Source organism: Alexandromys fortis, unplaced genomic scaffold (genome assembly GCF_014885135.2).
Source record: "Alexandromys fortis isolate MF-2015 unplaced genomic scaffold, M_Fortis_MF-2015_v1.1 scaffold_82, whole genome shotgun sequence".
NCBI classification, from domain to species: Eukaryota; Metazoa; Chordata; class Mammalia; order Rodentia; family Cricetidae; genus Alexandromys; species Alexandromys fortis.
In genome coordinates, this window is record NW_026067963.1 from 2,953,659 (window position 1) to 2,975,523 (window position 21,865).

At 43.0% G+C, this 21,865-nt stretch overlaps 3 protein-coding genes across 11 annotated transcripts in view; 2 read left to right on the top strand and 1 right to left on the bottom strand.

The window, feature by feature from the left end:
* The window catches only part of Arid4a (AT-rich interaction domain 4A), a 91,612-nt gene extending 82,858 nt beyond the window's left edge, over positions 1–8,754 (top strand). Inside the window, exons 25-28 of one of the 4 annotated variants that reach the window (XR_007593791.1) lie at positions 181–358; positions 5,558–5,639; positions 8,234–8,334; positions 8,434–8,754. The gene's annotated coding sequence lies outside the window, so the exon portion shown is untranslated. Of the gene's footprint in view, positions 1–180; positions 359–5,557 lie in introns of all 4 variants that reach the window. The other 3 variants (XR_007593790.1, XR_007593789.1, XR_007593788.1) reach the window with 3 other exon arrangements.
* On the top strand, positions 358–9,438 carry Tomm20l (translocase of outer mitochondrial membrane 20 like). Its single transcript, XM_050153593.1, has 4 exons — positions 358–780; positions 5,558–5,639; positions 8,234–8,376; positions 9,270–9,438. Exons 1-4 carry the CDS (start codon positions 721–723, stop codon positions 9,321–9,323), a joined length of 339 nt encoding a protein of 112 aa, XP_050009550.1. The 5' UTR covers positions 358–720; the 3' UTR covers positions 9,324–9,438.
* Positions 9,385–21,643, bottom strand: Timm9 (translocase of inner mitochondrial membrane 9). 6 transcript variants are annotated; one of them, XM_050153599.1, is made up of 5 exons: positions 21,475–21,643; positions 17,349–17,438; positions 12,240–12,304; positions 11,505–11,600; positions 9,385–9,820 (listed from the first exon to the last, which is right to left on the bottom strand). In XM_050153599.1, the coding sequence occupies exons 3-5, from the start codon at positions 12,276–12,278 to the stop codon at positions 9,770–9,772; spliced, it is 186 nt and encodes a 61-aa protein (XP_050009556.1). In that variant the 5' UTR covers positions 12,279–12,304; positions 17,349–17,438; positions 21,475–21,643; the 3' UTR covers positions 9,385–9,769. The 6 variants fall into 6 exon arrangements, with proteins under 6 accessions (XP_050009556.1, XP_050009555.1, XP_050009557.1 ...); XM_050153598.1 differs by having other exon boundaries at positions 9,385–9,835; XM_050153600.1 differs by having other exon boundaries at positions 9,385–9,817; positions 21,475–21,637.
* Between the last annotated feature and the right edge of the window lie 222 nt (positions 21,644–21,865).

The following is a 21,865-nucleotide window of genomic DNA, read 5'->3' on the forward strand; positions in this document are numbered from 1 at the left end:
CACATACGTTCAAGCAAAACACCCATTCATATATGTAAAAAGAAAAACAAAATTTAGTTTTTTGTCTTTATCTGGGTTATGATATTTGGGGCAAAATCTATTTTTGTTGTGTTTGCTAAATAAACATATAAAAAAGCACCAACAGAATAACAATTTTTTTGCTTGCTTGTTGTCTCCTAGACTATTGCCTCTGAATCCTTTCCCTCCTGACTTACGGTGGATGGAGAACTTGGATTACCAGTGCTCCAGGCATCCAGGAGACCAGACTGGCTAACTGACTAGAGCTGGCCTGAGATAACCCGTGCTGGCCTGGGACCAACTGAGGCACAAGGGAAACCCAAGCAGCCAAAGTACGCGGGTATGCCCCTGCCGCGGAAATGGGTCTTGTCTGGAGAAGCCTCGGAATTTTGAGTCCTGCGGCCCTGGGTTCGGGACCCCGGGTTTGCCTACGTGTGGCCGGCCCGCGCCCAACGCTCGCTGGGCAGCCCAATGCCCAGCGTCCGCCTCGGCTTTGGCCTCCTGGTGGCCCTGGCAGCGGGTGGTGCTGTCGCCCTCTTTGGCTACTGCGTCTACCTGGACCGAAGGCGGCGCAGAGACCTGGCTATCCGGCGCTGCCAGCGGGACCGTGAGTGACTCCGGGGCCAAGGGCGGGCGGCCGAGCCTGGGGCTGTCCCCAAGCCGGCGCCTCGGGCACTCCGACCTAAGGCTCCCAGCCAGCTCATGCCTGTGTTTGCAGAGAGAAGAGTTGGACAGCCCAAGGCCCAGGCAGAGGCCAGGCAGGTGAAGTGCAACAGACTCGCCAAAGAGCCTTCTAGAAGCCCAAGGGGAGTCCTGCCAGTGCCAGACACCTGCTTTCCAAAGTTTTAATCGTTTTATTCTATTTTATTATTTATTTATTTACAAAGGGAAAGCAAATGAGGGCAAAGTGGGTCTGATAAGGATACAGTATGAGGGACTGGAGAGACGGCTTAGTGGTTGAGAGCTCTGGCTGCCTTTGCAGAGGGTCCAAATTTGATTCCTACCGCCTACGTGATGGCTCACAGACACCATCTGTAACCCAGTCCAGGGGAGCCAACACCCGCTTCTGACCCCCAAGAGGCACCAGGAATACGCATGATCAATGATATACATGCTGGCGAAATACCCATACACAAACAACAAAACAACGTAGTTTTTTTGTACATTTGTTTTGTTTTTTAAAGTACGAATAGAGCCTGGTGCACACGTGTGCTTGGGAGGCTGAGACTGGAAAAAGGAGTTCGAGGTTCGCCTGGACCAAACAAAACACCACCACAACAGAAAGGCTCTGTAAAATAAATGTAGGAACAGGCACTTTTTTACTTGGAAGAAAGAAGAGAGAATTGGACCTTCCCATATCCTCACAGCCAGTCAACAAGGAATATGACTGACTAGTTTTTTGTTTTTTGTTGACAGAGGGAGAGGGTGACCCACATATGAAAGTCAGAACACAGCTTGAGGGGTCCATTCTCTCCTACCGTTGGGTCTCAGGTGTCTACTCGGGGCCAGGTTTGGCTGACAGTTCACTCTCCTGGATTGGTCATCTTATTTATATTTCTCTTTTTACTTTCATATGTATGGATGTTTTTCCTGCCACATATGTCTATACATTACATACATACCTGGTGCCTGTAGGGGTCAGAAGAGGGCATCTGATCCCCTGGGACTAGAGTCACAGAAGGTTGTGAGCTGCCATGTCGACGCCAGGAATTGAACTTTAGTCCTAAGAAGAGCAGTCAGTGCCCTTAACCACGGAGCCATCTCTTCAGCCCCACCCCCACTGATAATTTTTAAAAAGAATTCGGTCATGTTGGTTATTGACTCAGCTTTAGTTAGTTAACTCCCACAAACCCAAAATTGCAAGAATACCTAACCATCTTTCAGGTGATCAGCCTGGGCCTATTTAAGGTCCAATTATGAGACACTAAGGTAGGACTGGCAGAGATAATAATAACAGCGGTGTAAGAAGAACCCCAAAGCAAGGCAGTGGACAAAGCCAGCGCACGTAACAGGATCCTAGAGAAAGACAGCATTCTCAGTGTGGAATCAGTACAGCGCTATTCAGTTTGGTTAAGCTTAGTGTCTGTAAAATGATCCTTGGCTTCTGGATCTGCAGTTTGAGCAGGTTTGCTCTACTCAGCTGCAGCGAGGAGGGCTCCAGGGTGATATGGTGAGCCAGTCGTCCTTGCTTGCCAGTTGATGCTGGGTGTTTTCTTAGGGGAAGTGGTTTGGGTTGTCGGGGTAAGCAGGCAGGCACAGATACTCTACATGCATTGAACACAGAACAGTGGTGTGCTGGAGAACACGCAGATAGGAGAGCTGCTGTGCAATGCCTCTTCTCACGGCCCCGAGGACAGCTCCGTTTCAAGCAGGGAGGAATAGACTCCAGCACATGACAGAGAGACAGCGTTCTGAAAGGAGATGCTAAGATGGGGAATACTGTTGTGACTGGCTTTTTTGGAAAATGCAATTTTTCTGCATAAAGCTTTGGGGTTGTTGCCGAGTCTGGAATGATACTGAATCTGGAGCATGGTATCAGGGGTGCCTTTAGGACTGAAGGTGCTACACACGCATGACGATGCAAAACAGGGAATATGCCAGGCCTGATCACTAAGTCAGCTTGGCAAAGGAATCACCATGCAGAACTGTCTGGTAAAGCTGAGCTAAGTAGGACAGAACCTGAGAGGACTTGCTCTGAAGGCCGGGCTACGGATCCAGACTTAGTAAGAAGCCAGTGCTGATTTCTGGGCATTTTTAAAGAATAAAAGGAAGAAAAAAAACAGAGAAACAAAATCCTTAGATTGGGGCTGGAGAGATGGCTCAGAGGTTAAGAGCACTGCCTGCTCTTCCAAAGGTCCTGAGTTCAATTCCCAGCAACCATATAGTGGCTCACAACCATCTGTAATGGGGTCTGGTGCCCCCTTCTGGCCTGCAGGCATACATGGAAGGAATGCTCTGTATACCTAATAAATAAATAAATAAATAAATAAATAAATATATTTAAAAACAACCCTTAGATCGATCAGGCATGGGTCTGTTAGAAGGATCAGAAAAGAGAATAAGGCCGGGCAGTGGCACACACCTTTAATCCCAGCACTTGGGAGGCAGAGGCAGGCGGATCTGTGTGAGTTGAGGCCAGCCTGGTCTACAAAGTGAGTTCCAGAAGAGCCAGGGCTGTTATAGAGGAACCTTGTCTCAAAAAACCAAAATAAAATAAAAGAGAGAGAGAGGGAATAAGTTATTTCGGCAGCATAGGGAATAGCAATAGAAACCAGAGTCTCTGGTGATGGTGGTGGCGGCTGGCCAGAGCAGAGGGAGCCTACCTGGGAAGGACAGGCAGTTCATACTATCTAGATAGAAGACCGAGACAAGAACAAAAAGAACAGAAAAGGAAAAAGTCAGAGTATTTGTTGTTTTTTAAGGAAGCAACCAGGGAGTGTTGGAGGAACAGGGCATGTATGTGGAGGTGTCTTTCCCTGAGCAGGTTCACTTGGGCAGGGTCTGATACAGCCCGTGTCCTCCTCTGTATCCATGACTGTTGCCCTTGCACTTTGTGTGTGCACTTTGTGTGTATGTGTACGACTTGACTTTTCCTTATTAGAGTAGGCTTCTCACAGCCTTGTCTGTTTACTCTCCATTGACTTGTATCCAGAACAGCATCTGGCACATTGTATTTGTCCACTTGTACAAGTACAGGGAGACTAGTGGGAAGCGGTGGTACCCAAGGCATGCTGTGGAGAGAGATAGCTGAGTGGAGTTCTGCTGTCATCTTGGAAGGCTTTGAATGACTAACTGAAAAGTCCATACATTTTTTCTTTTGGGAAACAGTTGTGGTGGTAACTTATTTCAGAGAATTTTGTGATTACCTTTTTATTTTATTTATTTATTTATTTATTTATTTTTGAGACAGGGTTTCCTTGTAGCTTTGGAGCCTGTCCTGGAACTAGCTCTTGTAGACCAAGCTGGCCTCGAACTCACAGAGATCCACCTGCCTCTGTCTCCCGAGTGTTGGGATTAAAGGCGGGCGCCACCACCACCTGGCATGATTACATTTTAAAAAAACATTTACTTTTATTTTGGGTGCATTGATGTTTTACCTGCTTGCATGTCTGCGTGAGGGTGTTGGATTCTGGAGTTACAGTTGTGAGCTGCCATGTGGGTGCTGGGAATTGAACCCGTGTCCTCTGGAAGAGCAGTCAGTGTTAACTGCTGGGCCATCTCTGCAGCCCCATAATTTTTGTTTTGTTTTTCGAGACAGGGTTTCTCTGTGCAACAACAGCCCTAGCGGTCCTGGAACTAGTTCTGTAGACCAGGCTGGCCTCAAACCCAGTGAGATCCATCTGCCTCTGCCTCCTGAGTGCTGGGATTAAAGGCGTGCACCACCATTGCTCAGCTGATTTCTTTTTTTAAAAAGACAACTGTGGTGTCAATATGGGAGATGAGATGGGTAGGTGGAGGGTTAAAGACAGAAAAGCAAGTCTGCATTAGAAATAATGAAAACCCAAATGACTTTTTCATTGTGTAGATGCATAAACCAAAAGAAATACTCTCTCTTCGCACCTCTCTCTGCTGGAGCTTCCTTTCCCCTCACACCAGAACCTTGCTTTCCCGCCCATGCTCCACTGGCCCAGCTCGTTAGACTTACCTACGGCCAGGAGAAAGGAGAGTGCAGACAGAGGTCAGCTGTACACAGTGGGCATGTCTGCAATCCCCTATTGCACTTATTGCTCTTAGGGATCTTAGGCAGAATTGTGAGTTCAAGGTCAGCTGGGGTTGCTTAGCACAACTCAGCCTGAAAAGGGAGAACACTCAGTAGTGTTCACCCAGCAAGTGTGAGGACCCAAGTTGAGCCCCAGACCCTACACTGACAATCAACAAAATCAAGAACAATAGAACTGGTTGTGGTGGCATGTACCTAAAATGCCAGTGCTTGGGGAAGTAGAGTAGGTAAATCCCTGTCTCAAAAAGCAACGTGGACTTCAGCAGTGGTGTGCACGCCTTTATCCCAGCACTCAGCTCGAGGCCAGCCTGGTCTATAGGTTTAGGACAGCCAGAGCTAAACAGAGGAACTCTGTCTCAAAAGACAAATAAAACAACAACCCCCCCCCCCAAAAAACAAAATGAAAAACCCCCTACATTGTGTCACTATCAAGGTCTGCTGTTAAAGGCGGGGCTACTAAAATGGAGCCGGTGGCGGTGGGCATCTCCACCTGGTGCTGGCTGCGCTTTTTTCTTAGAAATTGATTGGAGAAACATTTGTCACCCATAGGATTTAGAGATCAGAGTTGTCTTTTATGTTCTTTATCTTTGAGATAGAACCTCATCTTGTAGTGTTGGCTGGTCTGGAACATTCTGAACGCAAAGTTCCATCACCTGCCTAAGCCTCCCAAGTGCTGAGATATGTCCACCAGCCTGGCCTAAGAGGCACTTCTCTTTTAAATGTGTTTTATGTGTTAAGAGATACTTTAAAGATTAATTTTACAGTAACTATGTACCTTACATTCATTACTCATTGTTACGTATTTTGTAAATCCTTTAGTTATGGGATCCAGCAAAGAAGGAGAAACTACAAGAATTTTTTTTGCAAGAGGTGCAAATGGGAAAACTTTGTTTAGCTAGAGGTAAGAATAAAAACATTCTCAGGTCTTTTGTTCGTTTGTTTTGACTTTTTGTTGTGGTTTTTCCACCAGGGTCTCACTATGTAGCCCTGTCTGTTCTGGAACCCATTTTGTAGATCATGCTAGCCGCACACTCAGAGATCCACTTGCCTCCAAAAGCTGGGATTAAAGACATGTGCCACCACATCCAGGTATTTTGTAAATTTTAAAATCATTTTTCTTCAGAAAACTATTTAATTAGCTAGGCATGGTGGCATATGCTTACAAACCCAGTACTTGAGAGGCAGAGGCAGGAGGATTGAGTTTGAGGCTAGCCTGGACTATTACATAGAAAGGGAGAGTACGAAGGAAACACTGGTTAGTATCTAGTATCAGGTCAACTGGCTAGATGTGGTAACCAACTCACTGCACTTGTAAGAAGTTGTCTCTGAATCTTGTCTTGGTGTTACTGTCCCCACCTCCATGTTAGAATTAGCGTTGCTATGTTGAACCTGAAAAGTATGTCGATAGGGACACCAAGACAAATATCAAAAAGCTTAACTTCATTTAAATATCTCAGTAAATGAGGGGACTGGTGAGATGGCTCAGTGGTTAAGAGCACTGGCTGCTCTTCCAAAGGTCCTGGAGTTCAATTCTCAGCAACTACATGGTAGCTCACAATCATCTGTAACATAATCTGGTACCCTCTTTTGACCTTCAGGCATACATGCAAGTGGAACACTGTATACACAATAAATCTTTTTTAAAAAAAAATCTCAGTAAACGAAATTCCTGAATTATCAAATATTGAGAATCAAAACTTTTAACCTGAGTTTTGTGGAACATACTTGTAATCCCAGAACTCAAGAGGCAGAGTTGAAATACCTGTGAATTTGAGGCTACACTGGGCTACAGTGTCTCCAAAAGATCACCTAAAATGCATTATAAAAACTTTCCTGCCAGAGATGGTGACCCGTGCTTTTAATCCTGAGTTTGGCAGGGAGAAGCAGGAGGACTTCTCTGAGTTCAAGGACAATTTGATCTACCTAGTGAGCTACAGGATAGTCAAGCTTTATACTTAGTGTGGGACCAAGAGAGACCTATACTTCATGACCACTTGCTTTAACTTTTACCTAATTCTAGAAGCACCTGAGATCTCAATATTGTTAGTGACGGTAGGTGATATGCGCTCTGTACGAACAGCATTTGTAGCAATGCTTTCTTAATTTCGGTGCTAAGTGCCACCAGGGAAAGGAATCTGCTGTGACATAGATAATGGATAACTGATAATGATGGAGAGTAAGCTTTACATTTATTAAGTAAAATGTATTTTCTGTAGCATGAATTCTAATTGTTCTTAATAATAAAAACCTGGAATCAGATACAGGGTTAATACTGAACAATCAGAGCAGCAGAGTAGCCAACTACTAGAGTACTTACTTCTACCAATGCTCAGCCCGAATTAAAGGCGTGGGATCCCAAGTGCTGGGATCACCTTTGTGTGAGTTCTGTTTCTCTTTTAGACAGAGTCAATCTCATGGCTGGGATCACTTTTGTGTGAACTCTGTCTCTTTTAGACAGATTCAATCTCCTGTAGCTCAGTGTGGCCTTGAACTCACAGAGAGCCTGGTCTATAAGAGCAAGTTCCAAGACAGCTAGGACTATTACACAGAAACCCTGTCTTGAAAAACAACAAACAAACAAACAAAAATTGATTTATAAATCTTTTTTTCATCAGAATGTGTAACTGGTGTTAATATATAAGTCTTGTTTGGTGCTTTGATATTACAGTTATTTTTTAAAAGTTTAACCACAGAGGCAGGAGTTTGCAAGAGTTCCAGGTCAGCCAAGGCTGGTTACATGGTGAGAACTTTCCTCAAAACAACCAAAATGGGGCTGGAGAAATGGCTCAGTGGTTAGGAGCACCAGCTGCTCTTTCAGAGGACTTGGGTTCCATCCCCAGCACCCATGTGGTGGCTCACAACCATCTAACTCCATCCAGTCCCAGGGGAATGCAATGTCCTCTCTGACTCCATGTTTATACTGCAAAGACACACATGCAGACAACACCTATACACATCAAATACATTTAAAAAATAAAACATACCAGATGTTCCATCTCTTATACTTTACCAAACACGGATGGTCTACCTCATTCTATTGAAGACTACAAGATTAAAAAACCTTGCATGGCCACTCTCCATGCCCCAGAGCACTCCCAGTGCAAGAGTGCACATCTAAAGTGAGTAAATTATTTAATAAATTATTCAGATGCCTAGTGCCCCCGACCGGTGCTCTTTGCTCATCATAGCCATACTCATCTGTAACTACACTTCCAGAAGGTTGGGTGTGGTGGCGCACACCTTTAATCCCAACACTCAGGAGGCAGAGGCAGGAGGATCTCTGTGAGTTTGAGGTCAGCCTGATCTACATAGCAAGCCAGGACTACATAAAGACCCTACTCTAAACAAAACTAGCCCAGGGAATTGGGCTTCTTTTCCGGCCACTACAGGCTTTGTACTCGTGTACACACACACTCATAGACCACTCCCCGTAATTATTAAAAACAATAACCCTTTCAATTTCTTTCTTGCTTAACCTGTACCAATCTGTTTCAGGAGAGCACGGAATGGGGGTTGAACATCTCACCAATGCCCTTTTAGTGTGTGGGCAACCCAAGGAACTTCTGACGTTGTACAAACACACACTCCCTCCTGAGGTATTTCAGATGCTACTGTACAAAATTCCCCTTATCTGCCAGGTGAGCACGTACTTTATCCTTGTGAAACATTATATAACCAAGTGAACTTGATTACAGAGAAATGATGACTATGGTTGTGGACCCAAGGTTCTCAATATCTAGTTCTGGTTCTACTTTCATTAAGGTAAGACTAGCTTATTTTCCGTGTTCTATTATAGCGAATTATGTACTTTGTATGTGTTTCAACATTTCAATTTTAAAGCAGAGTGGTACTTGTCACTAACATTGACAAAACAGAGAAATAGCTTTGTAAACCTATCATACAGGGCTAACAGTGCGTGGTGTGATGTGACTTTAGATTGGTAGCAGATAAAGTCCATTTAGAAGCTCTTCCTTTTGCCAGTTTGGGTAAAAAAAAAAAAAAAAAAAACCAAACAAAGTACTTAGACTTACTCTTTAGAATTTTCTGCAAATGTTGAATCTGCTTCAGAATTTATTAGCCATAAGATACAAATTCAACTCTGGTTCATTTTATTCAATTGGTCACATAAGCTGCATGTTATTATTTACACTCAAACCATTCATGTTGGGGTGTGTGTGTGCACGCACTCAGGCACCATGGCATACGGGTGAGGGCAGGAGCTAACTGGGTAGTCAGTTCTCCTTGCACCATGTGGTTGCTGCTGATGGGACTCAGGCTGTCAGGCTTGGTACCAATGCCTTTAGCTGCTGAGCCCTCACTAGCCTGGACTCTGTTTTTAAACAAATTGTAAGGCTATATTACAGCATAACAGTCATACACATTTCTGAGCTAGCCTCAAAAGGGATGTTGCCTAAGGATCTTTAAAGTGCAGCCAGGATAAAATGTGCACTATCTAATGTGACAAAAGCAGCAAGGAAGAGTAGCCATGCCTTGGAATGACTAGCACGTAACTATTTTGTGTATCTACCAGCAACTTGAAGCAGACATGTATGAACAGAAGTACTTGAAGGATTATCCTGACTGAAGCATCTCAACGCATGACAGCCCAGACAGAATAGTGTGTTCTGTACAGAAAAAACAACCGCTCAGTGATACTTTCATTTATTTTACTTCTGGTAATAAACTTTTTCTATCTCATACATGATTGGACACGTTTTGCTTTTAAAATTAACAGTCACAAAGAAAGAAACTGGTTTATTTTTGTATCAAGGTGACCACGCAGCTGAGTCTTAAGGCTCAACAACACTGCATCATCTTACCATTTCACTCAACAGTAAGGCCTTCTGTTTTGATTCTTTCTGGTGAACAGTGATTTTGGTTTCTTCAGTGGTTTCCATTGGTCAGGTAGTCACGACAGATGGCTGACCACCACTCCTGCTGTGCTTCAGGGGATTCTCCCAGACGAATCCTCATTTCCAGTGCAGCAGCTGCTGGCAATCTTTCAGTGCACATCTGTGCCTTGGCACTTTTCTACCGGGGCTGGCCCAGGAGTCCTGCTTTGGCTGCCAGGGCTTCATTCTGCTGAATATGATATTCCTGAAATCTCATGGATATTCTCTGTGTCATTTTTAAATATTTCTGTAAGCAATGTTCTGAACAGGTAGCCTAGAAATACAAGGGGAAGGTCCAAAAGGCAACACAAAAATAAACATTCTTGTATTCTGAAGGAGATATCACTGGGAACTTTGCTTTTCTCTAGGTAGATCTGAAAATTAAATGCTATATTGGCTTGCAATAATCATAGCTTTAAACTGTTTATGCTTTCATCTACTGGCTAGAATTAAAGTTTATGAATTCCCTATTAGTCTGCAGGCACAGAAGCAATGGTGTGCCCTGCCTTCATGAAAGGTCTGGACCAGATTTTCTACAAACTCAAGGTCCAAATGTATACCCAGTAGAAGGTTTCTTCCTTTGTTAGTGAGAAACTTGTTTCTGCATATTCTTAATTCACAACCTTTACTTTTCTCTTGAGCAAGGTCTTGTTATGCAGCCAGGACTGGTCTGGAATACCAGAATCTTCTGCCTCAGCCTCCCAAATGCTAGGGGTTCCACACATGCTTAACTTCACCCACCATCAACCCTTTTGTTTTTACTATCTCTGAAGTGACCCAGACTCAGAAAGAATGAGTCTTCCAGGCTCGACCTCACATGCAGACCCTAGAGTATAACCTTTATGTGTATATGTATGTAAATGGTTATAAATGCAGGTAATACAAAGCTTCACAAGAGAAGGTAATGTTAGGTGGTAAGAATGGATGGATAATCCATTTAGTGTTGCTTATGAAAAAAAGAAAAAAAAAGAATGGATGGATTGTGGGCAAAAGGACACATCTCAGTCATGAATGAGGGTAATAAAGCTATTTTTCCCCCAATTTTAACCTGTCAAAATTTTTATTTTCTTAATGGTGGATCTGAGTTCAAGTTTCTGGATATCCAGATAGCAAGAATCACTTTTGCCTGGGAAAGAATCTGGCATGTGCTGTTCCTCTGAGGCAGGGACTGAAAGTTGGGTTTGTTTTTCAGTTGCACTGACCATCTGTGCAGTGGGAACTTGACATGACTGGTCACTCACTAGATCTACCCACTTTTGAAAAAGGGACTTTAAAAAATTTTGTTATGGAGAGGGGCTTTACAATTAATTTTCACCCTTTTTTCCTGCTTAAAATTATATCAGAACATTCTACTTAATGTTACTTAATATGTAAATTTTATTGCTATAGATAAAGTATGGTTTTTAAAAACAAAAGTATCACATGATCAACTCCATTGTCTACAAGTATAAAATTGGCAAGGAATAGCTAATACATATTCCTTTAAAAAATGAATATCATACTTGGTATCTCCTACACTTTGTAAGTTAAATTATCTAACAAATTAGACTTTGGCATGAACATTTACTGACTTCTCGACTGGAAGAAGTTTGTCACTCTCAGCAGATAAACATCTTTTAAGGACACTAAAAGCTGAGATGCCGATTAGACTGGGCTTCCGTGGTCTACACGTGAGCTATGTGCCACCACATTCACACTCCCTTTTTCTAAAGCCAATCTAGATTCCCAGGGCAGATCAGAGCTGTGCCAAGCTTCTCTAGCACTGTCATCTCGTATCACTAACTTGGTGCCGCGGGTCATGACTGACTGGCTCCTCTAGGCAATGGCACGTGAATGGCAGCCTGGGGAAGTCTCAGTGAGCAACCTTTGCATACCTCCTCAGGTTTCACCTCTCTCGTGGTGAAGTCTTTGACACAGTCCAGAAAGCAGTTTTCCGTGAGTCTGTTGTAGGTTCCCAGGAACTCCTTAAACTGGAAACAAGAAGTGTTTTAAGACTCAGCTTTCCCGCCAAGATGACTGGAGACTTCGGATACTCAGACAACTAGCCTGTTTCTTCTACCCCTTCCCTCATTTGGAGTCTCCTGCTGACTTAAGCAGCTTTAATGCACAACATGTGGTCTTACTTTCTAGTTGTACTTTTCTCCTCACCTGCTGTCCGACTCAGTTTTTATAGCTACAGAGGAGTGATGTCTGACGGCCTGGCTACTTAAGGGGCTGAGGATAAGGATCACCTGAGTCTAAAGGCCTAGAAGCCCAAAAGACAACATAACAGGATGCTTTTGTGGCCTCAAAAACAAAGCAGAAAATGCTTTGCCACCTAACACACATTTGAATGTTTTAAAATATGGTTTGAGGGAATGTATTACTTGTTTTGAGTAAGAATTTAACTCATGATAATTCCACCCACAAGCATGTAGCTCAGGATGGCCCATCTCTACTGCCCTTGGAGATAGTATCTCTACAGAGCCCAGCTGTCCTAGAAGTCACCGTGTAGACCAGGCTGTCTTTGAACTCTGAGAGATGAGCCTGCCTCTGCCTGAGTGCTGGGATTAAAGGTGGGTAACACCACATCTAGCCAAGATCCTTTCCCCTTAATTATAGTATCTTACCTGTTTTATCTGGTCAGATTCTGGTATCTGTGCAGCCATATTCTTTCAGTATGTTTATTATTCACCTGATTTCAAAGTTAAAAAAAAAAAAACTTGTCAATTTATAAGTGTATTTTTAAGATACCCAAAGAGATAGCTGTTTATATTTTATAAATTTCTAATTGTATATAATCATAAACCATCCATAATCTCAGATTTTAGTGACAGGTTATTTTTTAATGCCAGCTGTGGAACTCCCAGGTCCTGACTTAGTCAAATCTCCAACAGTAAGACAGTATCCTACTGTCTAGCAAAGCTACTTACTAAAGCCCCTTTCATAGCAGGGATTTAAGGAAAACCAAGGAAATTCTCAAATTCTTCCTAAATATTCATAACTATCCTACTGGTTATCAATTCTGGTTACTAATCTATGTAATCTACCAATTGTTGACAAACACTATTTTTAACAAATGTTATTTATAATTAAATCAACACTGGCTCATGAGAGATACTCAGAGTTCTCAAACAAAGTTAGAGGAGTTTTACATTCTTCTATTTTCTGAGACAGGGCTTCTCTGTGTAGCCCTGGCTGTCCTGGAACTCACTCCATAGACTAGGCTTACCTTGACTGACAGAGATCTGCCTGCCTCTATCTCCCGAGAGCTAGGATGGTGTAGAGTTCTGTTGTGTGTTGCTTTCATTGGTTAATGAATAAAGAAACTGCCTTGGCCTACTTGATAGGGCAGAACTTAAGTAGGCAGGGATAAAATGGAATGCTGGGAGGAAGAAGGCAGAGTCAGGGAGACACCATGGATCCTCTGCCTGAGACAGATGCCTGCCAGTAAGCCACAGTCACATGGCGATACACAGATTAATAGAAATGGGTTAAATTAAGATATAAGAATTAGCTAGCAAGAAACTAGAGCTAATGGACCAAGCAGTGTTTTAACGAATACAGTTTCTGTGTGGTTATTTCGGGGCTAAGCTAGCCGGGCAGCCAGGATGAACAAGCAGCCTCTCCCTACAACACTGGCATTATAGACGTGAGCTACCACTGCCTGGCCTAAGAGTTATATATTATTATATGGAGTTGACAATAAATAGGACAGTTACATGGAGCTGGGAATTGAACTCGGGTCTCCCTAAGAGCAGCAAGTGCTCTTAGCCCCTGAACCATCTTTAGCCCCAGAAGTCTCATTTTGATTAAATCATGTAACACATAATTCCACTTATGACCATGAGTGCACTACCCTACCCCCACTGAATTCCACTCATGACCGTGAGTGTACCACCCCACCCCCACTGAGTTTTTGATCCTTTTTTTCCTTACTAAGATGTTAGTGATGACTGCTGACATTTTTTACAAAGCCATACATAAGGGAAAGCATTAGGTCTTCTGCACTTGCTATTCTGGTCTCATTCTACACATTACAGCCCAGTTTTCTCTGAAGTAATGATTAATGAAACACATAACTGTTTACTTAAGAGGATGCTTTAATAGTAATGGGAAACGTTATTCTTTTTATGTGTGCCAGGAACAACAGTACTGCAACTTCATGGGTGTTAAGTGCCACTGACTGGTCAAAGAAGCCGGCCTCTAGAAACACCATGCACCATCTTCAGGGGACGGTGCAGATGTGCATTTTCTTTATCCACTCTCTGCAAAAGCTGGGAAGCTAGGCATCATATACAAAGGAAATCTAAGAAGAGGCAGCGAACAAGTAGCAGATCAGCTAGGGGCCTTGGGATCTAAGAAACACAGGGATGAATCCTTTGTATGCTGTTTTATAGACTTCAAACTGGAGAAGCTGGCAACCTCCAAATGTGACCAATAAAAAACAAGATGCCCTCAAAACCTAGTCTAATCAAAACATCAACAACAAAATCAGCAAAAGAAATGTATATATCCATATATATGTGCATATGTATATATATATACACAATACCTACATATAATATCTATCTGAACTACTGTACTAGCAAACACTATCGTTAAAAATGAAACAAGAAAACAACAAAACTTCCAATGGTCCACATCCCTGCCATCATATCATTAGCTTAAGCCAAATGGGAAGCCTAGACTTTACCCTCCAGAGGCTCCAATGAGCTACTCTTGTACTAGGGTGGTGTCAAGAGAAGGCTAATAAAAGAACAAGATTTTATTCCCAACAGCAGGACAAGACAACAACACATCAGTGGAAACCTTCTAAGAGACTGGTGGGACTAAAGCACCTGTCTCACAAGGCCTGGCTGAGGTTCAGGGCTGCACTCCTACCGTTCTCCCCGTGCTGAACAGGAGAGGCCACACAGGGAGTGGTGATGAGGTGTGTTAGCTCCTCTCAGCCAGGGAGATACATAATGACTGGTAGGTCTCCTAATTTGGCCAAAGGCATAAACTTACAAATTCAAACAGGTGAGTGAACCTTAAACAGCACAGACTCAATGAACTCCACATTAATATAAAATTATAGTCCTCCACCCCCCAGAAAAGTTTTTTTTTTTTGTTGTTTGTTTGTTTTTCCTTGTTGAGATATTTGTTTCCCCTTGAGACAAGGTTTCACTGTGTACCTTGGCTTGTCTCAAACCCATGTTCCTCCTGCCTTGGCTTCCTGAGTGCTGGGGATTATGGGATTCAACCCACATTCCCATTGGAAGACAATACTTGTTAGTAAGACTGTAAGCAAGCGGCTGAGTGTCATGCATGAGTAATCCCAGTATTTGGGAGGTGGAGTGGAGGCAGGAGGATCAGCTTTGTAAAATGTAATATCAGGCCAGCCTGGACTTCTTCTCTTTTTTAAATATTTACTTAACTTTATTTTTTATTTTATGTGCATTTTGTATCACAAATGTGTCAGATCCCCTGGATCTGGAGTTACAGACAGGTGTGAGCTACCATGTGGGTGCTGGGAACTGAACCCAGGTCCTCTGGGAGAGCAGCCAGTGCTCTTAACTGCTGAGGCATCTCTCTAGCCCCTAGCCTGGGCTTCTTGAGACTCTATTTCAAAAGGCTGTAGACACATCTGCTAGGAGGCACAAGGAGAACATCACTAAGTGCAGTGAAGCAAGAAGGGGAAATACAACACATAAAGGCTGGAAGGGGGCACAGATCTAGCCCGGACTAAGATGACAAAAACTCCCACAGCAAGGTTTTGGTGACACACAAAAGCCAAACTTACTTCTACACCTAGCAACAAGCACATGCACAATGCAATACTAATCACCACGATTCCCTTCCAGACATACTCAGAGGTCACCCTCTCAAAACATGTACAACATTCAGATCTTGAAAACTACAGACGAACATCAGAACCCCGAAAATGGAGAGGCAGTGATTGGACAACAGTAGGATGAACTCAATACCATTTCTGTGGGGTTTCTGCTCCTTTTTGCTTAGTTTTGGAATAGTTTTGTTTTATTCATGCTTTGCCTCTTCGTTTTGATTTTCGTTTCTCTAGGGGCTTTTTTTGTTTCTTTCTTTCTCTTAGTTTGTTTTGTTTTTTCAAACCAGGGTTTCTCTTTGTAAGAGCTCTGGCTGTCCTGGAATTCAGAGATCCTCCTGCCCCTGCCTCCTGGTATTAAAGGTGTGAGCCACCACAGCCCAGCTTGTTTCTCATTTTTTGAAAGAGAGAAGATAAAGTTGGATAGGTTAAGGAGGTAAAGAAGATTTGGGAGTAGTTGGGGGAGAGAAAATGGTCAAACTATATTATATGAAAACAATTTTTTTTTTTTTGAGACAGAGTTTCTCTGTATAGTTTTGGAGCCTGTCCTGGAACTCACTCAGTATACCAGGCTGGCTTTGAACTCACAGAGATCTGCCTGGCTCTGCCTCCTGAGTGCTGGGATTAAAGACATGTGCCACTACCACCTGGCCAAAAATTTTTAATTAAAAAAAAAAAAGAGGCATTTTATGTTCATAGACTAAAAGACTCAATATAATAAGAATGTCAATTTCCCCAAAACTAATATACACAATGCAATTCTTACTAAGATCTCAGCAAGATTTCTTATACAGGTAAGATGATGTTAATGAAAAGGACTAGAGTAGCTAAATAAAGACTAAACTGTGAGGAATCAATTTACCTGATTTAAAAATAATCAATGGAAAGAAAAAAGTCAATTCTAAAAGATTAGATGAGATATGATTTTATGAAATACTCTTTTTTTTCTTTGTTTGGAGACAGAGTCTCACTATGCAGTGCTGACTGAACTGGAACTCATTATTTAGAGCAGGCTGGCCTCAAGCTCAGAGATTCTCCTATTTCTGACCCTGAGTTCTGGGATTAAAGGTGTGCACCACCATGCCTGGCTGAAATAGTCTTGGAATGAGAGAATTACATGAATGCAGAGCATAGTAGTAGTCGCAGTTGGCTATAGAAGGGAGTACTGAATAGGAGAGGGTGTTGCTACATGAGAGACCTATGACATAGAAATGTACTGTGTATCTTGACTATATTGGCATCTGTATCCTAGGCGAGACCCTACACTCTAGCTTTGCAAGATGTTACTCTTGTGCAAAGCTGGATAAAGGCATATGTGACTTCTAATGTCACAACTCTATGTGAGGCAGTAATACCCTCTGAATAAAGAGGTTAGAGAAATGCTCATAAGTCAAGAGTGCTTGCTGGCCCTCCAGATAAGCAGAACTCAGTTCCCAACACCTATGCCATCAGGCTGCTCACTGGGACCTGTAACTCCAGCCCCAGAGGATCTGGTATCCTCCTCTGGCTGCCAAGAGCACTTTCAAACATGAGGCAGACATACACACTTTTTAAGCTACATAAAGAAAGGAAAGTATCCTAAAGAGGCCTAAGATTTGGTAATATAATTTGCATAGAATTAAGCAGTAAACAAAGCGACTTAAGTAAGTGCGCTTAACTGTTGAGCCATCTCTCCAGTTCTGGTTATCCTTTTATATTCGATCCTTACTTGCAGAGATCGCTTCTCTTGGCTTGTTATTAGAGAGGCAAACATTAAGACAGGGTGACTCTTTGGTTACCCCGTCATTTGGAGACAATGGACAGCTTTCACTTAAGTCTGAGAATGACGATAGCAACAGCGTTAGAGATAATCAACATCTCAGAGAAGTAGAGAACTTAAGAGTAAAGACTTTATCAGCCAACAAGCGCAAACCTTTTCTGATGCATGAGTTTCTTTTCTGCTCTGGAAAATCAACTGCCCCGCCTTTTGCTTGAATGTCTTCAGTGAGGCTGGATTTCTTACCTGAAAATTGAATGCAGTATTATATGACTGCGAAGGCTTTTCTTTTTAATGAAATCTGAATTTTGGTTGGCTAGCTAATTTTGTTTGGTGTTGTTTATCGAGAAAAAGTCTATCAATGTAGACCAGGCTAGCCTTGTACTCAGAGACCTGCTTGCCTCTGCCTCCCTAGTGCAGAAAGCACCTTTACCTGCTCAATTGCTACATGGCTTAAAATATATATACATATATATATATATTTTTTTTTTTTTTTGAGACAGGGTTTCTCTGTAGCTTTGGTTCCTGTCCCGGAACTAGCTCTTGTAGACCAGGCTGGCCTCGGAACTCCCAGAGATTCTCCTGCCTCTGCCTCACGAGTGCTGAGATTAAAGGCGTGCGCCACCACCGCCCTGCCGCTTAAAAATATTTTTAAGCTTGCCTTCATTTATCTCAGTACACAAACAGGAGGACAACTCTTGGGGCCGAGCTGGTTCTCTCCTTCCACTGTGTGAATGCTGAAATCAAAAGTGTGCACCGCACACCCTACAGTGAATTTATTTTAAAGCCTCCCCCTTTTTATTACTAAACTGAATAAAAGGATACATCAGGTTTTCCCTGGGCATAGGAGTCAAACCAGAGCAGCGTGCATGCTAGACAAGAGTTCCATCATAGGGTTATATCTGCAGGCCACTTTATCTTTTTACTATGGGAAATTTATACAGCCTGAAGTTTATAGATTAGCTATTTTAAAAAAGTCATGCTAACTTCACACTTTTCTTCTGATTCTTCTGAAAACTCTAAGAAAGATAACAGTTCAAACAGTATATTTACAGGGGATCACTTTGAGATTGACAACACAGGACCACCTGAGTCATTCAGTCTATAAAATTCAGGACTTCTCCCATTACATTTGCACACCTGTATGAAATGGCAAATAAACTACAATAATCTGCAAATAGCCCCGTGTTATAAGTTCTTTTGACTTTGGCTACATCGTCACATTTATTAACTGTATCTATAATTAATATAATAATTAATCATAATTATGTAATAATAACAACATAATTGTGTTATGTTTTTTGAGACATGGTCTCATGAGACCTAAAATTTTCTATGTAGCACAAGCTGGACTTGAACTTGGGACAGTCACAGTGCTGAGAGCACAGGTATGCACCACTATGCCCAGCTTGTTACTTATTTCTTCCCTAATACACCTTGTTTTTCCTAAATTAATTTTCTTCTCAGAGGCAGGTGGACCTCTGAGTTCAAGGCCAGCCTGGTTTACAGAGTGAGTACCAGGACAGCCAGGGCTACACAGAAAAACCATCCTGAAAAACAAAACAAACAAAATAATTAATAAGGGCCCAATAGGGATATGATTACTTCTTATAGGCACCTTTGTACAAACTGAAACTAAATCTTAATAATGCGTATACTTAATTAACAGCAAGTGACTCTTCTGCTGTTCTGGGCTGCTGTAATTGTTCTTAGTCCCTGACTAACAGAGACTGTGATGCACATCTCTGGGGTTCAGTCAAAGTTCATAAATGGACAAAACCAAGGAATATGCCAGGGAACAAGATATACTTCTATAATTATTTAAGAAAAAACGGTCTCTTTTTGACTGGTAAGACAGACAGTCAACACCATAATTAAATGGGTCAACCTACCATCACACAAAATAGGTAGAATTTCCTGTCAGGATGCCCTAAGGCAAACAGCATCATTCTAGTGGCATTCTGGCCTAAAAACACAGGCTCTTCCTCTGATCACAAGAGAATAATCAGGAGAATCCATATTGCAGAATAACTGAAGACAACTGGACTAACCTTCAAAAATGCTAGGAGGGGCTAGAGAGACGCTCAGTGGTTAAGAGTACTTGTTGCTCTTGCAACAAGGTTGGTTCCAGTACCACAGAGCTCACAACTGGCAGCACCAGTTCCAAGAAATTCTACACTCTGCTCTGGCCTCCTCAGGCACCAGGCAAGCACCTGGAACACATACACACATACATACAAAGACTCACGCCCATAAAAAGCCTTATTTTTAAAATGCTGTCAAGAGTGGATAGCTGATGTAGACCAAGATGTAAGAGCTGCTACAATGAAGCATGTGTGGACCTTAGCTGTGTCCTGAATTGGAAAAGGAGATTTTCTTTATGGGGAAGTAATCAGTCCCTGAAAAGAAAGCCGATACACAATTCCCTTCAGGAATGAGGCCCTGCCTGGTGTGCTGGCTCACATCCTTAATCCCAGCACCTTGGGAGAGGTATTCACTCTTTGTGTTCCAGGACAGTCAGGGTTACTTGCTGAGAAGGGGGAGAGATGGGGGCGGATGACTATCGTATCCAGCAGAGAAGGAGGGAAGAAGGGAAATAGAGACCGAAGATCACTTCCAGCGTGATCTGGCCTTTTAAAGGCTTAAGGCCACAGGTGCCTATTCTAACAACAAAGAAATTTTCAAATCTAAATGTCATCTTAGGTGTCTTCTGAGACTGTGTAATGTCTTTTTTTTTTTTTTTTTTTTTTTTTTTTTTTTTTTAAAAAAGACAGGGTTTCTCCGTAGCTATGGAGCCTGTCCTGGAACTTGTTCTTGTAGACCAGGCTGGCTTCGAGCTCACAGAGATCTGCCTGCCTCTGCCTCCCAAGTGCTGGGATTAAAGACGTGCGCCACCACTGCCTGGCTCTGTGTAATGTCCTTAAAGAGGCACAGGATGAAACAATTAGGGCTAAAATTCATGATGTCCAAGTTATTTGCAAAATATATCTATACATGTACGGGAGGGGAGGGGAGAGCAAGGCAGGGGGAGAATAGGGTGGGGAATTTAGTTCATAAAAAAAGTACACAAAAAAACCATACCCCTCCCCAGCTACTTTCTGTCCAAAGGCGATCAGCGTTTACTTTGAGAGTTCAAGTATCTAAATTATTTTATTATCTTCCACGTGACCCTTTAGATTATTTGCAGGAGGTTTAGTTAGATAAATTGTGGGACTGACTGGCAACTTTTTTGTTTGTTTGCATTGGCTTTTATCTTTGGAGACAGGTTTTTCTCTGTGTAGCCTTGGCTGTCCTGGAACTCTGTATTTCAGGCTGGCTTGGAAGTCAGAGATCAGCTTGCCTCTGCCTTCAGAGTGCTGGGATCAAAGGTTGCCACTACACCCAGTGTTAATAGTAGGTAACTTTTAACTCAGAATTAATCAGAGTTAGAAGCACTTGAGAAAGAATTCATATTGCTTTCCTGATCCAAAGTCTGGCTTCAAGATAAGAACCCTGAAATACTAAAGGATGAGAACAAGACTTCCTGGGGTTAGCCCAGGCTTGACATTCAATTTCAAATCAAGTCAGTTTGCTGATTGCTGTTGCTCAGCGTTTTGAAATTTGAGGGGAAAGGCCATTTTTTTTCATATCTAAGCTTTACATAGATTATGGAAGTTAATTCATCTCTAAGGTCTCTTGCAGATCTGACACTGTCATTCTGTCTTATACAATCGAAAACCAACATATTAAATCTAAGGGACAAGAGAAAATGTAACAGACAAAAATGATTAATCACAAAACTCATTAAGTAGCAACAACCAAGAACAAAATAACAGGTTCTTTAAAGGTGAGACTAGAAGCCGGCTTTTTACTCTAGCCTCGTAGGAACGTACACAGCCGAAATACAAGAGATAAAATTTGTTTCTTACGTTGACATCTTACACTGTTTTGACTTTGCTTCATCTATTTTAAATGCCTCTAGCAAGGCGCAATGGCTCTAACCTGAGCATTCTCCAAAATGACATCAGGAAAGGGTGCGAGCCCCTGTATTCTAGACACGGTCAGAACCGAGGGAGTCTGGGATTCTCGGGACAGGGAACTCTGTCTGACAGCTCAAGGTCATCGAGGGGAGCCCCGGGCCCTCCAGTCCCGGGGCCTCGGGTGACAAGGCCCCCCCGGAGAGGTCCGGCCTCTCGCCGTGTCGTGCTGCCGGTTGCGCAGCCCCACGCCCCGCTTGCACGCGGCGGCCCCCTTCCCCGAGCAAAGCCCGCCAACCCTGAGGGCACGGGGAAAACGACCGTACTTAACCACAGCTCTCGCATCCGACACCGGTACCGGGCTGAGGAGCTGCGGTGCGCTCGAGTCTGAGATCCGAGGGTCGGCGTGAGGAGGGCGCCGCGCCGCTGGGCAGCAGAGAACACGTGGGGGCAATGATGTCAGGGAGCGCTTAGACCCGCTGACGCAGATTCGCAGATTCACAGATTCGTTACACCTAGGAAGGTGTAGGAGGAAAAGCCAGTACCCCAAGTGAATTCTAAAATCACCTGAGAATTAACTGGTGTGACGATGTGTTAGATGGTGCTCCGTATTGTTCATTTCCTTTCCCACGGCAACCGAATCTGTTGAGTGTTTTAGGAAGCCCAATATACTTAAACCTAGGTCTCTAACGGTCTACAGTTACTACAGTGTAAATA

Bases quoted from the DNA above. Each gene is read 5' to 3' on its own strand.
- Timm9 (XM_050153597.1), bottom strand. From the start codon at position 12,278: ATGGCTGCACAGATACCAGAATCTGACCAGATAAAACAG. The intron at 11,601-12,239 runs GTAAGATACTAT...TCTTGTTTCCAG, and splicing joins AATCTGACCAGATAAAACAG to TTTAAGGAGTTCCTGGGAAC. The intron at 9,905-11,504 runs GTATGCAAAGGT...TTGTATTTCTAG, and splicing joins GAGAGGTGAAACCTGAGGAG to GCTACCTGTTCAGAACATTG.
- Tomm20l (XM_050153593.1), top strand. From the start codon at position 721: ATGCCTGTGTTTGCAGAGAGAAGAGTTGGACAGCCCAAGGCCCAGGCA. The intron at 5,640-8,233 runs GTAAGAATAAAA...AATCTGTTTCAG, and splicing joins AAAACTTTGTTTAGCTAGAG to GAGAGCACGGAATGGGGGTT. The intron at 8,377-9,269 runs GTGAGCACGTAC...TGTATCTACCAG, and splicing joins AAATTCCCCTTATCTGCCAG to CAACTTGAAGCAGACATGTA.